Genomic DNA, 13642 nt, shown 5'->3' with positions numbered 1-13642 from the left:
TCGGCTTGTATTCGAGTTTTTCCGAAGCGATTCCGAGGAAATCCGATGAATATTGGAGCTAAAAAAGTGTCTATACTCTATAGTCTCGAATATGCTCGGATATACGTAAAATACTGATTTTGAAAAGAAAGGTTCGATGAAAAGACAAATTTACCCAGATGATGGTTTGGGTTTTTGAGTATGGGCCATTGTACTGTGGTTTAAGGTGGCCTGGCTTCTGGGCAATAGAAGCCACTCTCCGTGTGTTACTGTGTTTTTCTCAGACTGACAGACATCTCCACAGTTGGGCATTCTTCGTGGGTCCCTCACCTGCTTCCGAATCACCACCGTCTCCGCCGCCAACAGCCCCTTTTCAGGTCTCCACTATTCTCCTGCAAGTTTTAATCTTTATCACCATTCCCTGCCAGAAATATAGTTCTATTCATAAATCTGGCTCCCCTTGAAACTTCCACTATGCTTAGCTTTCTGATTAGTATTACTCACAATTGTCAATTTCACTAATTGCTATAAGCGATTCTGGTTCAAGAATTTTTGATATTAGAGGGCAGGGCTTGTGTAACATATTTAAAGTTTTGGCATTTTTTCCCCCTGAAATACAAAACAAACGTTCCTAACTTCCTATGCTTTTCAGAAAGACAGAAACGAACTCTGTTTGAACTTGTGAACATAGACAACTCAGACTGCTGCAATAATCAATTCAATTGGCTTTTGTTTGTTCATACCAGTTACCCTTGACAACATTATAGCTCTGGGATTCAGTTCCTGGTTTTACCTGAAATCTGAATGCTAGTTGAATTGGAATACTTACATATATTCGTATCACTATTTTTTCTGTTTGTTGATATACTTGATTAATTAGTTGTAAATATTATTAATATACATTTTGGAAACTCCTCCATGTTTCATATTACTTCAGAACTCCTCCTTTGCATGACATTGTTACATTTCAAGATCCAACACAGGTTACTTCATTTAGCATACACTAGCTCAAGTCTCTTCCAAGAGGTGTAACTCTTACTCAAATATCTTGGCCAGAAATATTTATTTCTGTTTCTTGTTCTCCTGCAGGAATCGTGAGACTTGAAACAGATTGTTTTCGTGAACAGGATTATTGCAAAAGCAGGAGACTTGCAACAAATTGCTTCGGTACATGGGCTTAAGAATAATATGTTACTTAATCAACATGCAGAACAATTTGTAAAAAAAGATGCATCAGGTTCAGTTGACTGGACATTTTCACAATTTCCACTAACTCCTTTGTAAGTTCGGAATGGATGGTTCTATGTCAATCGTATTGTACAGAAGGAAGATTTCATCGCAGTCACCCACATATGTATTAAATTAACTGTGAGTACCATATCGTCTACTACGTTCTGTTTTGATTTGCTGCACCTTTTGTAGCATTTTCCAGCACACTGTTCATTAGCAGAAATGTGTAAAACTGTTTTTACAAATGCTTCCCAACAAAAAAAAACATCAAATAATGCTCCTTTACTTTAAAAATATTTATCTTTTGTTTCAGTAATCTAAATTGGTTGCGTATATTGATATGTCCAGCTTGCACAGAACAGTTTGGTCCAGTTTCAGTTTAAACTAGTCCAAACAACTCCTCAGGGCTGATTTTAGTAGCCATGAATCCAAATCAGTACCATCCTACATCTCCCTGGCCTCGAATGCTGCTGCCTAACCCTCATATGATGCCCCCAACGCTCCTATGATGCCACCCGATACTCCTATGATGCCCACCAATGCTCCTATGCTGCCGGCCAATCCTCCTGTGACCTGTACTTTCTGGGAGACCAATAATGTGCGTGAGCAGCTCAAGAAGTTGCAGGACACGCTTGGTCTTGCAAAAGCAATGTAAGTTTTGAACTATTGAATTCCAATTAAAGCTCTTCCGAATTTTTGTTAACATTTGTAATTGGATTTATAGGCAGAAAGAGCTTGAGATGCTGATGTCAATCAAAGATGGTAAAGATGATGCTTTTGTTAGTGGGTTTTCCGAGGTTTTGAAAGACAGGAAAATCGATTTGGAGTCCCAAGTGTTGCAATCAGTGGAAGCTGCAAACTCATTAATGGCTAAACTTCGAGTTGAGATTGAACCGTTTAGAGCGATCACTAGCGAAATGTGTCCTTGGGCGGAGAAGTCTGCAGCCATCCGATTATCCAACAAAAGGTGCAAGTCCAAGAGGAATAAACTTTGGAGAAAGAGAAAGAGGAAGCATATTGCCGAGATGATGGCAGAGGTGGGTTGATTTGGTCCCTTTCCTCTCTTTACATTAGGTTGAGATGTTTAATGTGCTTATCTTGCTTTGTTATTTTGGTTTCATTATGGTGATGTAAAGGAACGTGAAAAGTTTGATGAAGCTGATCGAGAAGCTGATGAGTGGAGAGCTAGGGAAATTGCTAAGGATATAGCCAAACGCAAGGTATTGAAGTCTTAACCTCTCCTATGTTGCTGCCTTTTTTTCTTAGTAATCTAGGCATGATGTATGGGATTTCAGATGGAAGACATGAAGAAAATTGCGAGCCTTAAAGCAAAGGAAGAGAGAAAGAGACTAGAATCCGAGGTATGAGTTGTAACCAACATGCTGTGTGATGATGTTTCTGTCCTGTCTTTTCTTTTTAATTTTGGAAAAATGACAAGTAGGTTTGATTTCATGTTCATATTTCAGCTTGAGACAGTATTGATTGTAGAGAAATTGCAAGAGTTGCGCTCCATCAGGATTGAAAAAATGAAGAAACAAGGTTAATTTTGATTCGGTTCTAAATGAGCCGCTATTATGTTTCTTCTGTCATGTCTATGTTAGCAATAAAAGCATGTGATCATGTATCATCATCCTGGAATGCCTCTTGGCAATACATCTTTCAAGCTGTTTATGTTGAGTATGAGGCAGTTATGTGATGTATATTACCTCTTCTTCTGTCTAATATGTTCAGCTGCAGCCTATTTTTTTCGACTTAGTCCTCCTCATCATCCTGCTTAGTCTAACTCGTGGTACTTTTTGTTTCTATGCAGGCCATTTTCTTCCAGAAGAGGATGATAAATTTCTTGAAAGAGTACGCGCTGCAGTTGAGGAGGAGGAGCATCAAGCAATCTTGGCAGCTGACATGGATGCTGCTAGGGATGCCATTGCCAGTGCTGAGCAATCAAGGAAAACAACCAAGAATTTCGGACCTGACTCTATTGATCAAACCGGTGCTCAAGGCGAGAGAATAAGGAAAGTAAAGGCCCAAAAATTCCAAGCACTAATGAAGGCGACTCTACAGCAGTGACTAACAAGGAATCTGAAAAACAAGTTCTACAAGGAGAGGACTCTAGAGGAGCTTATGATGCTGTGGCCAATTTACCTTTGGAATTCTATCATGGCGGCAATACTGATATGGGCACCCTTATTGAGGTTTGTAGATTACCCCTTTCAAATAAAGGCTATAAAGTCTCAACTTTTCTCGCTTTTTTTTCCTTTAGAATTAAGGGCTGGTGCCGCCGCTCTCAATTTAAGCTTTAGCTAATCACAAGTTATATCGATATTTTCTGTTCTGGTATCGAGTGATGATCACAAACTTATTGCTTGCAGGTGAGAAGAACATGGGATGCCTATATAAGACCAGGAGGAAGGTTAGTGCCAATTCCTTTCGTATAAGTTGAAGCCATTCTGTTTTTCCTACTTAAGAATCAGATAGTGACTGGCCTTAATTCTGATAATCATTAACTTTGTGATTCTGCTGTGGGTTGTTGCAGCCGGATACCAGGCCACTGGGTTCAACCGAAATGATTACGCTACCTATTCAACCCCCATTTGGCTTCTTGATCTTCCTCGTATCGTACTCGATTTTGATGATCAAAGTGTTATGTAGTTTGAGATTCAATTATGATAATCAAAATGTATGTAGTTTGAGATTAGCATGGTACTACGAGAAGTTAGACACTGTCATTCTCATTTTCATTACTTTCAATAACATGGCGTTTTCTACACTCGCAGTAAAAAACCGAGGTAACAACGTAGCCGAAAAGCACAACTAACCCATACAAAACTACCCACCCGAATTTCTCCTCAATTCCCATCACGACTCTCGTCATTGTTCCCGTCGACGATCGCTCCATCAAATCCTGACCGTCCATCACCTCCTCCAGCTTCCTCGAAATCACCGCCGTAACCATCACCAGCAAACCCGACAAAACCCACCCGCACAGCCTCTTACCCGCCATCAGACCCGACCCGACCCGGATCGCGTCCCAGCCAAACCTCTCCTCCACGATCGACACAACCAGCCCGAGCCCCGTAACCGCCATCAGGTAAACCTCCACACCCGACCCGAGGACCCGGATGAATAATCCGGGCCCGGTCCCCGAGGCGAAAATCACGGCCAGAGTGCTGGGAATTAGCGCGTAAGCGGCTAGGAGCGCGTAGACGCAGATGCTGGTGGCCAGGGGTCGCGTCCAGCTGGACCTGGCGGCGGCGAGCGAGGATCGGAGACTCGGGGATTTCGCGGAGGCGGCGGTGACGGCGGCGACGGAGGCGAGGAGGGAGAGGAGGTAGGAGGGGAGGAAGTAGAAGAGCTTGATGCGGAGGAGCGAAACGGCGTCGTCGCGGGACTCCTTCCAGACCTGGCGGGCCTCGAAGCGCGTGGGGGCTAGGCGGGCGAGGGACTCGAGGTGGTAGACGTGGGACTTGATGGGGTGGGAGGAGAGGGAGAGGGAGAAGAGGAGGAGGGAGAGTGGGAGGGTCGTGAGGGCAAAGATGGAAATAAATGTTTGGGGATTTCTGAGGATGATCTTGAGGGATTCGACCAGGACTTGCTTCAGAAGAAGAAGAGTTGGAGGAGGAGTTGAGTGGGGATCGTGGTGGTGGTGGTGAGAGGAGGCGCCGTCGCTTTCCGACATTTTCTCTAATCTAGTCGTCGGAAGAAACAGTCTTGGACTATTTATGAGTCAAGTGGGGCGATCTAGCTAGGTTAGGCGAAGTTCCCAAACCTAAAGACAAAGTAATTATAAGATGGCACGACTAATTTCAGTCAACTCATCTCATACAAATCTGAAATCTGAGCTAACAATAGTAGTCTTTTCAAGAAGATGAAAGAAAACAATGTTGGCCAAAAGATGAATTTCATCTACAGTTTTGCATTACATTATAACCAACTAGCAAACTAAAACCACTCGATACAACATCTTTATAATTAAGCCGATCAATTTCCTATTACAACTAATATGCAAGATTAGCATTCTAACCGAAGCAATTTCTCTCAATCTTAACTCTGTCTTTCATCCCTTAAAACAACAAAACAAGAAAGAAAGTAAATAGTATTGTTTGGCTTGTCGTGACAGTAAAAGAGTGAGATCTGATTTTTCATGCAACACTTAGTAGTACCATAGTTTAGTGAATTTAATAACAAAATTTATTAGTTTTTTCCAATATCTTGCATAAAAGATTGATTCTTATAGATTTGTGTCACAAAACGAATAAAAGAACATTCTATCTTCCCACTATGATATGATATTCATAACATAACCTAAAGTAACAAAATGATTCTTCTTTCTATTTAAACTAAAACATAAGCAATAAGCAAAGATAATATGTCCTTGCCAATATTTTTCTTACATTAATCAAACACAAATTATATTCAACAACACGTACACTAAAAAAACAAGTTTAACTATGCTATAAGTTACGGCTGAAGCCAATCACCACTCATAAATCTTGTCTCCAATGCGTCTGCCAAAGACAAGAATAAACATAGAAATAGCAATCAAGTGTCTACATCACTCTAAATAGAAACTTCACAAAATTGACAGTTGCAATTTACCTTCTCCCTATCTCCACACAAATCTTATAAGGTAAGGTACAACAATATATAGTGACATGTTGGTGAAAAATGTGACTTATCAATACCTCAACATAATGCCATTGGCCCCATAACGTGTCCCTCTACTTCTTCTTCTTTTCTTTCTTCCAAGTTTCCAAATTTCATTTATTTAAATTAAATTACAAAAATTCCACCACCTCCTCCGCCCCCTCTTCTTCTTCTTCTTCTTCTTCCCTCCCTCCCTCTCAGATCTACCCAATTTCAATTCCAATCCCCTCCGCCGTTGCCGACGCCGCTCCGATCGCCGTCTCCGGTTTCCCGCCCTATTTTCCGGCCGCAAATTCTTCGCAGCGTTTCTCCTGTGAATGATGTGGGGGACGATTGCGAACCTGAAGGAGAATCTCAACAAGATCGCGCTTGATGTGCACGACGACAGCGACGAAGAGGAGCTCGCGATCTACGGTAATGGAGGAGAAGGAGCTACGACGCCTATTTATGATCGGAGGAACTCCCACAGCTTCGCGCATTCCCAGTCGCCGTCGTCGCGCTCACCGGTAGCGAACGGCGTCGCCTCCTCCGGCGTTAATCCAGAGGTTCGGCATTGGTTTTCAATAAGCTCTCGTATGTTTTTTTTTTTGGTGTGAGAATTGTGTCGGTGATGGTTAAGCGTTTTGGATTGTAGAGCTGGTAATGCTTTGTAGAGTTTTGAAACACTGCTGAATGCTGAGAAGCTTTGAATCTAATTTGATCAGTTGAAACTTCAAAATTTGAGATAGATTTGCTTAATTTGGTTGAATTTTTGTTTATGGGATTAGTATTAGTTGGGAGTTTAGGTTGAAACTGGTGGAATCAAAATGGAAATTGGAAGTTACTGAGATCATGAGGGATGTTTGTACCGGATGCTGGTGTGTATTACCTTTAATTTGGAATTGTAGTGCATTGTGTCTCCTTTTTAGTGTTAAAATGTTGACGAAAATTAGGAGCGTCATATCACATGCGTAGAATGACACTAAGATAATTGATAGTTTAGGTTTAATGATAAACCATGAGCTGCAGCGAGTTGTAGTTAGTTTATTTTTGTTTAATCTTTCGATTAGCAGCAAGTTTTTAAATTTTGAGAGTAAGGTAGTGGGAAGTTGTATGAGATGTGTTTATCAACTACAGGAACTAAATGCGGTGGCTCTCAGTATGGATATAGGCGTATCACCTATCTGTGATGCTGCCTGGGGCGATAGTTAGTTTTTAAATATGATGCTGCGGTCTGTTGCCTATATGTCATTGTTCATTAAAATTTGACCTGTGTATGCTTTTGAATATTGTCTTGATAGGTGTACTTGGCATTGTCGATGTCTTTTGTTCTCTGTTATTTTTTGTCTCTTCTTGCTACTGCTCTTTGGCTTATCGTATTTGATGGAGTATTCTATGTGTCATAATGTTACTTAACTATTATTATGTCCTTTCAGATTGAACAATATCGAGCTGAGATTAAGAGACTTCAGGACTCTGAGGCAGAAATAAAAGCATTATCAAAAAATTATGCAGCTTTGTTAAAGGAAAAGGAGGTACCTGCTTGCTCTTCTGTTTAACTTGTTTGACATTGGCAATGAGTCTTGTACATAGTACACCTGTGCCATTTCCAATACTGAATTGCGTACATGGCCTTTGGCATCTGACAGGATCAAATTTCTCGATTGAGTAAAGAAAATGGCTTATTGAAGCAAAATCTGGACTCAACTACTGCATCTCTGAATGCATCTAGAATTGAAAACTACAAAGCGGCAGCAAATGGGACCACCTTGCACAAGGTAGTGGTTTGTGTAATTGTGTATGGAGTTAAGTTCCATCAGTGAACTCAATTCCAATGAATTTGTGCTATCTTTAACTTCTGCTTCAAGTTGGGTCAAACTTCTTGATGTCTATTATCATATCTTCCAAGTTTGTAGTTGAAAAGTATGTCGTTCGGAAACCCCTTTATATTTTTGTTGGTTTGGTTCAGCAATTTAGCTATGTGGCAATGTCATAATACAATCCGTTACACTTGCATCGTTTGTGTCAAAGTAGTTGAGATAGTAAAATTGCATTTAATTGACTCTTAGATCTCTTATTTATTTTGCTCTTTTAGCTTCTTCTTTTTTTGAGAAATTATTTTAGCATGTCTTGGTTCTTTTGCAGCTAAGTGAACATTTACCGTTATTTCTTATTTATTATCTATCTATTTTTATAAAAAGTGCTTGACCTATGGTAGTTAGCTAAGTTAGCTTGATTGTTCAGGGAGGTAGTAATCAGTCACCCAACCGACATCAAAGATCAACAGGTCAAGCAAAAACCAGCTATACTGGACACCAGAGACAGAATGGTGTTGTCCATACACTGGATGGAAATGGGATGAGCAATGGGAGTGCACATCTTTCAGATGTGCAGGGGAATGAAAAGGTAAAGCACATAATTTTCTGTTTATAAATCAGCTTACAAGCTTTATATTGTAATATATATAATACATGTATTCTGTATATTTTATTTGCTTTTCCACATTGTAAGTTTGGTAGATTTAGGAGAAGGTTTTCCAGCTGTTATTTCTTATACTGTTATCCAAAAAAACTTTATGGGTCTTTACTCTTTAGGTATCTACTTATTTCTCCCTAAGAAAACCTTAGTCTTCTGTAGTATTTTTGTTTTTCTTAGTGATGGAAGAACTTGACAACAGATGTATGAATGCCTTCTAGGAGCTTGCAGATTTACTAGGACTTGAGTTGAAGCAGTTGTGGATGGAACTGGAAAAAGAACACAACCAGTTGGAAAACATACAGAAAAAATTAATAGGTAAACTGAAGATCAGTGACTTTTTAACTGTCATTTTGAAATTGATCTAATTTCTTTATTCTTCTCTTCTTCATCCATTCTCAGAGGAGCAGAAATTGAATGGGACCATCCAGGAAGAGCTCAAATTAATGAAGTTGGATAGAGAAAAAGTGAGTTTATAGTGGCATGTAGTTGATTGCAGAACCCTATGTAATGTGCATGATACCAGCGGAAATTTCATCCTGCTCCATTGCTTTACAATATTATGATTCAGGATATGTGTGTGTAAGAATATATTCTGCAGTGTAATTCGTGTTTATGATTCCCACCTGTGCTTTTTGGTACGTTTTGGCAGACCTCCATTGAGATTACCAAATTACACAATGAGTTGAATGACAAAATGTCTGAGATAAATCGATTGCAAATCGAGATGAATAGGCGAGAGGATGGAAATGCAGAGAACTTTAACAGATTGATTGCAACCCTGGAGAAGGAGAACAATAGTCTTAAGGTTGCTTATACTACACTTACTATTAAACATTGATTTGCTAGCATTTGTCCCTCATAGAATTTGAACTTATGTCATTATATAGATGGAGAAAAATGAACTTGAGGCTGCTTTGAGAACGAGCAAGGCCTCGACTGATGAAAGATCCTTAGATGTGTCTGAAAGTTTTCCTGGGAAGGAAGAAATGGAGCTATCTCTGCAAAAAGTTGATAATGAGTTGAAGGTAGCACGCCAGGAAAGGGACAAAGCCTTGCAAGAATTGAATCGCCTCAAACAGCACTTATTAGAAAAGGTACATTAGTTTCACATCTCAACATTTTGCATTAGGTACATGATCTATTAGTGATATACTGATATCACATGAAACTTTGACCACTGGCTTAAGCTTCATCCATCTTTGTACTTTATACATTATTACGATGAAACGCATATTTATAATAGAGATTTACTTTATACATTATTACGATGAAACACATTTATAATAGAGATTTTAAAGGAAAATCCTTTTTTTTGTGCCTAAACTCACTGCAACAAGACCAGGTTAATAATGATAATTTCATCAACCACTCTGTGCCTGGCCAAATGGCTACAAAATTGAACACCATTAATATTATGATCGATTATGAACCACATACATATCATTGAAATTTTGAGGGACAGTGACTTTTTACCGTTTCTGCAAGAGGATGAGATTAATAATCATTAGATTGACCACTTTGTGTGTGGAGGGCCAAATGGCTGCACAAGTGAATCATGGTCAGAGACTATTATGGTCCTGACAGTCCATATGCCATACTAATTTACCAAAGCTTTAATCTAACATTTGATCTTCTTGCCCATTTCCTTTTAGCATATCTCGGTGTAAGAGTGTTTTTATTTGTTTCTGTGCATTGTTTCTTTGTTTACGAAAGCTCTTTTTGGTGGGATTAGATTATCTGCAATTACCATCTCTTGCAAGTTTCAAGCATCCAGTAAAGATTTATCATGTATATTCTATTTGTCTTCTATGTTATCTAGGAATCTGAAGAATCCGAGAAAATGGATGAAGACAGCAAAATCATTGAAGAACTTCGACAAGCTAATGAACATCTAAGAGCTCAAATGCTACATTTGGAGAAAGCTCTGAAGAAGGCAATTTCAAGTCAGGAGGACATCAAGATGATTAACAACAATGAACTTCTGAAATCAAAGGAACTCATTGATGATCTGAATAAAAGACTTGAAAGTTGTATGAGCACAATAGATGCCAAAAATGTGGAACTGTTGAATCTTCAAACTGCACTTGGTCAATACTATGCAGAAATTGAAGCGAAGGTAGTTACATGAACATTTGGCTAGCCTGCATGTTTAAGATTATGAGTCGAACTACTAATTTAATGTGCGAGTTTGATTCTTTAAATAGGAGCATTTGGAAGGAGATTTGGCTAGGGCCAGAGAGGAATCAACAAGGCTTTCTCGGCTCCTGAAAGTATAATTCTCTTGTTCCCTTCTTTTGGTCAAATATGATATAGTTTTGCCATGGAATTTCTTCTCTCTTATGATACTTACAATCTATTGCACTGGTTCCTGACCATGTAATTATGATTTTGCAAATCCTTTATTTGATCTCGTAATTTGTAGTGATGCAGTATTGAATATATATTCATTAGATGTACTATTTCCTTTAATATTCAAATCATGCTCTTTTGAGTAGTCATTTGAATGCTTGATAATTTACAAGTTATGTGCTGGTACTAGGATGCGGATCATCAGGCTGAGCTATCAAAGGCCGAAAAGGTAGAAATTTTGTCCAAACTTTCACAAGCTGAAAAGATAGTACTGGATTGGAGAAGCAGAGTGAATAAACTTGAGGAAGATAATTCAAAGCTACGGCGCGCTGTTGAGCAAAGTATGACCAGACTTAATAGGATGTCAGTAGATTCAGACTTTCTTGTTGACAGGTTAGTCTGTATATCCATTGCCTTAAATTATACCTCGTCTTCTTTGAGTGTTGGTTATTTTTTCCTTAAAATCTTTTGGTCTTTATTTTTGTATTGCTGGACTTAATTCATTTTAACACTGTTTCTATGAAGAGGACACTCTAAACTTAGTGATGATTGGTACTTGTTTACAGGCGCATTGTGATCAAGTTACTGGTAACATACTTTCAGAGAAACCACAGTAAAGAGGTACATATCTGTTGCGATAACATGCTGCTGGATAGGAACTACAAAAACAGTGATCCTCTTTTTGTTCAGTTTGGTTTATAAATTGATAAAAAAATGTTCTTCTCCCATGCTGCTGGATGGGAACTACAAAAACAAAGTTCACGCCTTTCTGTTTAGTTTGATTAAGTAACTCAGATATTAAAAAAAAAAACGCTTTTCTCCCCCAGCCCCCTTTTTTTGCCTCACTTAAGTTTTAGTCTAACCAGGCTTGTGTAAATTATTGTGCATATGCGGCCAGGTTTTGGATCTTATGACCCGTATGCTGGGATTCACTGATGATGACAAGCAGAGAATAGGAGTCGCTCAAGGTGGCAAAGGTGTTGTTCGTGGTGTTTTAGGTCTGCCTGGCCGCCTAGTCGGTGGTATTTTGGGAGGCAATTCCCTTGGTGGTTCTGCAAATGCGGCATCTGAGAACCATGTACATTCCTCTTCCTTTCCTAGTTATTAGCTTCCTGCCTCTTGAATCTGTTCCATTAACTTGTTCTATACCGATATCAGTCCTTTGCAGATTTGTGGGTCGATTTTCTTCTCAAAGAAACTGAAGAAAGAGAGAAAAGGGAGTCCGCAGATGATTCCGGCCAGTCTCAGGAGGATTCATATAAAAGAAATCAAGTGGAACCGGACTATAAGACGTCGACTGGTTCTGCAGCTGACTTCTCGAGGACAAGTTTATCTCCAATCCAGAACTCAAACCTCCCACCTTCTCGGAATAATTTTTGGCAGCCAGAACATTCTGATTCTGAGTTTTCTACTGTTCCTCTCACATCGTCAGAGAACAATCTTTATGCCCCAAGACAGCTTCCGAGATACTAAAAGTTTGTTACATTGTGTAATTAATCAAAGGTATATATCATTACTCGATTTTGTAGCTGTGCATTCTGGTTCAATCTATTCTTTCACACAAATTGGTTCCGTGCGGTCACGTAGTTTTTTTCCCCAAGTTGTAATTGTCTACTTAAGCTGACAATTAAACTTCAAAATGGAGAACGTACGTCAACCAATGTGCAACAACCATAAAGGGACTGTAAAAACAATTGCAAAATATATGGAAGTTTGATCGGCATTGCATCCTCGCGTCATTTTGATTTTCAATTTGTCAGTTGAATTCCAGATTTGAGTATACCAAGCTTTAGATACAGGGCCGAGGACCTGAGGTAGTCCACTGAATATATTCGTTATTAGAGTTTCTATTTTTTGTTATATGAATATATTCGTTACATACTAAGAATTTCTCTATATTTTCATAATGTCGTCATGCGTCATGCCAATTTTAAATAAAATAAAAATTTACTGGTTAGGAGAATCGAACCTCTGATCCATCATTTTGCAAGCACAAAATTATAGTCAACTCTACTACACCAACTTATTGTTATATACGACTTTTTATTATATATTTCATTCCATGTCTACATTCACCTAAAATTGAAATAAAACCGAACTAGTTAAAGGGAATCAAACCTCTTTGGTCTAGGAGGAAGCAATGATAGACCTTACCCTTATGGGAGAAATTCAACATGTCTTATCCATCATATTCTCTAATGAAATGCAATTAAAAAAAACATATGGACACAATCTTTACAAAGCTATGAACCCTATGATTATGATCAAAGTCGAAAAATACTTGATCCGAACAAGAACTACCAGTAACACAACCCAATCACTCACGACCTCTATAGTTGGCATATAAGTCTGTATATGTAAAAATTATAAAAAAGAGATATCATTTAATGATTATTCTTCACAATAGACTCAGGGTTTTACTTAAAAACATAATAACATAATAAAGATAATGAAATTTTTATACCTCAATAGATAATTTATGTGGTTCTAAATCATGTAATTTCATACTTAATACATCATATATATATTTTAAATAAATTTTTAATAATACTCGATTATTTCACTTTAAATTACTATAACTCACTATAAACTAATAGTTCAATCTGTTTCAGGATGAAATAATTGTGTATTATTGAATGATATGGGGGCCTATATATAGGCATTACAAAACCACAATCCCGTAGGATTCGGAGTCCTAATCTATTACGGAGATGCTAATCTATCTCCTAACAGGAAACCTATTAGGCTAAGACACACACAAGGGTAGAATAGTAATTCTCCCGGAACACTCCCTCTTGTGTCGCATGCCTAGGTTGCATGGTGCACACATCGTTGCCTCGGTAAAAACCTTGTCAAGCAAAATAAAAACCTCTTGGGTAAAAACAAAAGCTTGATCAAAGGGAAAAAGAGCACAACGCACCGTCTACATTTGATAGTATCATGTGAGGTAGACTCCCCCTGAAGTCTACGAAACAACTCCCCC

At 38.7% G+C, this 13642-nt stretch overlaps 3 protein-coding genes across 3 annotated transcripts; 2 read left to right on the top strand and 1 right to left on the bottom strand.

The window, feature by feature from the left end:
• The first annotated feature begins 265 nt into the window (after window positions 1–265).
• Window positions 266–3882, top strand: LOC126803954 (U11/U12 small nuclear ribonucleoprotein 59 kDa protein). The gene is given in 11 exon segments (XM_050531695.1): window positions 266–356; window positions 1069–1347; window positions 1558–1860; window positions 1934–2246; window positions 2346–2429; window positions 2505–2570; window positions 2676–2748; window positions 3020–3210; window positions 3213–3401; window positions 3579–3619; window positions 3743–3882. Coding segments are annotated over 9 exon segments (1137 nt in total). The 5' UTR covers window positions 266–356; window positions 1069–1347; window positions 1558–1714; the 3' UTR covers window positions 3777–3882.
• A 40-nt stretch (window positions 3883–3922) lies between these two features.
• On the bottom strand, window positions 3923–4885 carry LOC126803651 (uncharacterized). Its single transcript, XM_050531422.1, has one exon. The coding sequence runs from the start codon at window positions 4883–4885 to the stop codon at window positions 3923–3925; it is 963 nt and encodes a 320-aa protein (XP_050387379.1).
• A 1094-nt stretch (window positions 4886–5979) lies between these two features.
• On the top strand, window positions 5980–12230 carry LOC126803932 (golgin candidate 4). Its single transcript, XM_050531670.1, has 14 exons — window positions 5980–6398; window positions 7269–7367; window positions 7482–7610; window positions 8077–8238; window positions 8529–8625; window positions 8710–8774; window positions 8960–9115; window positions 9198–9404; window positions 10130–10426; window positions 10515–10580; window positions 10850–11052; window positions 11226–11280; window positions 11558–11737; window positions 11818–12230. The coding sequence occupies exons 1-14, from the start codon at window positions 6171–6173 to the stop codon at window positions 12130–12132; spliced, it is 2259 nt and encodes a 752-aa protein (XP_050387627.1). The 5' UTR covers window positions 5980–6170; the 3' UTR covers window positions 12133–12230.
• The last annotated feature ends 1412 nt before the right edge of the window (window positions 12231–13642 follow it).

This window comes from Argentina anserina, chromosome 7 (genome assembly GCF_933775445.1).
Source record: "Argentina anserina chromosome 7, drPotAnse1.1, whole genome shotgun sequence".
Lineage (NCBI taxonomy): Eukaryota > Viridiplantae > Streptophyta > Magnoliopsida > Rosales > Rosaceae > Argentina > Argentina anserina.
The sequence above is the reverse complement of the archived record's forward strand: the minus strand, read 5'-3'. Positions and strand labels throughout refer to the sequence as shown.

Coding starts and splice junctions, on each gene's coding strand:
- LOC126803932 (XM_050531670.1), top strand. CDS start 6,171: ATGATGTGGGGGACGATTGCGAACCTGAAGGAGAATCTCAACAAGATC. Junction 7,611..8,076: donor ATGGGACCACCTTGCACAAG/GTAGTGGTTTGT, acceptor TTGATTGTTCAG/GGAGGTAGTAATCAGTCACC. Junction 9,116..9,197: donor AGGAGAACAATAGTCTTAAG/GTTGCTTATACT, acceptor GTCATTATATAG/ATGGAGAAAAATGAACTTGA.
- LOC126803651 (XM_050531422.1), bottom strand. CDS start 4,885: ATGTCGGAAAGCGACGGCGCCTCCTCTCACCACCACCACCACGATCCC.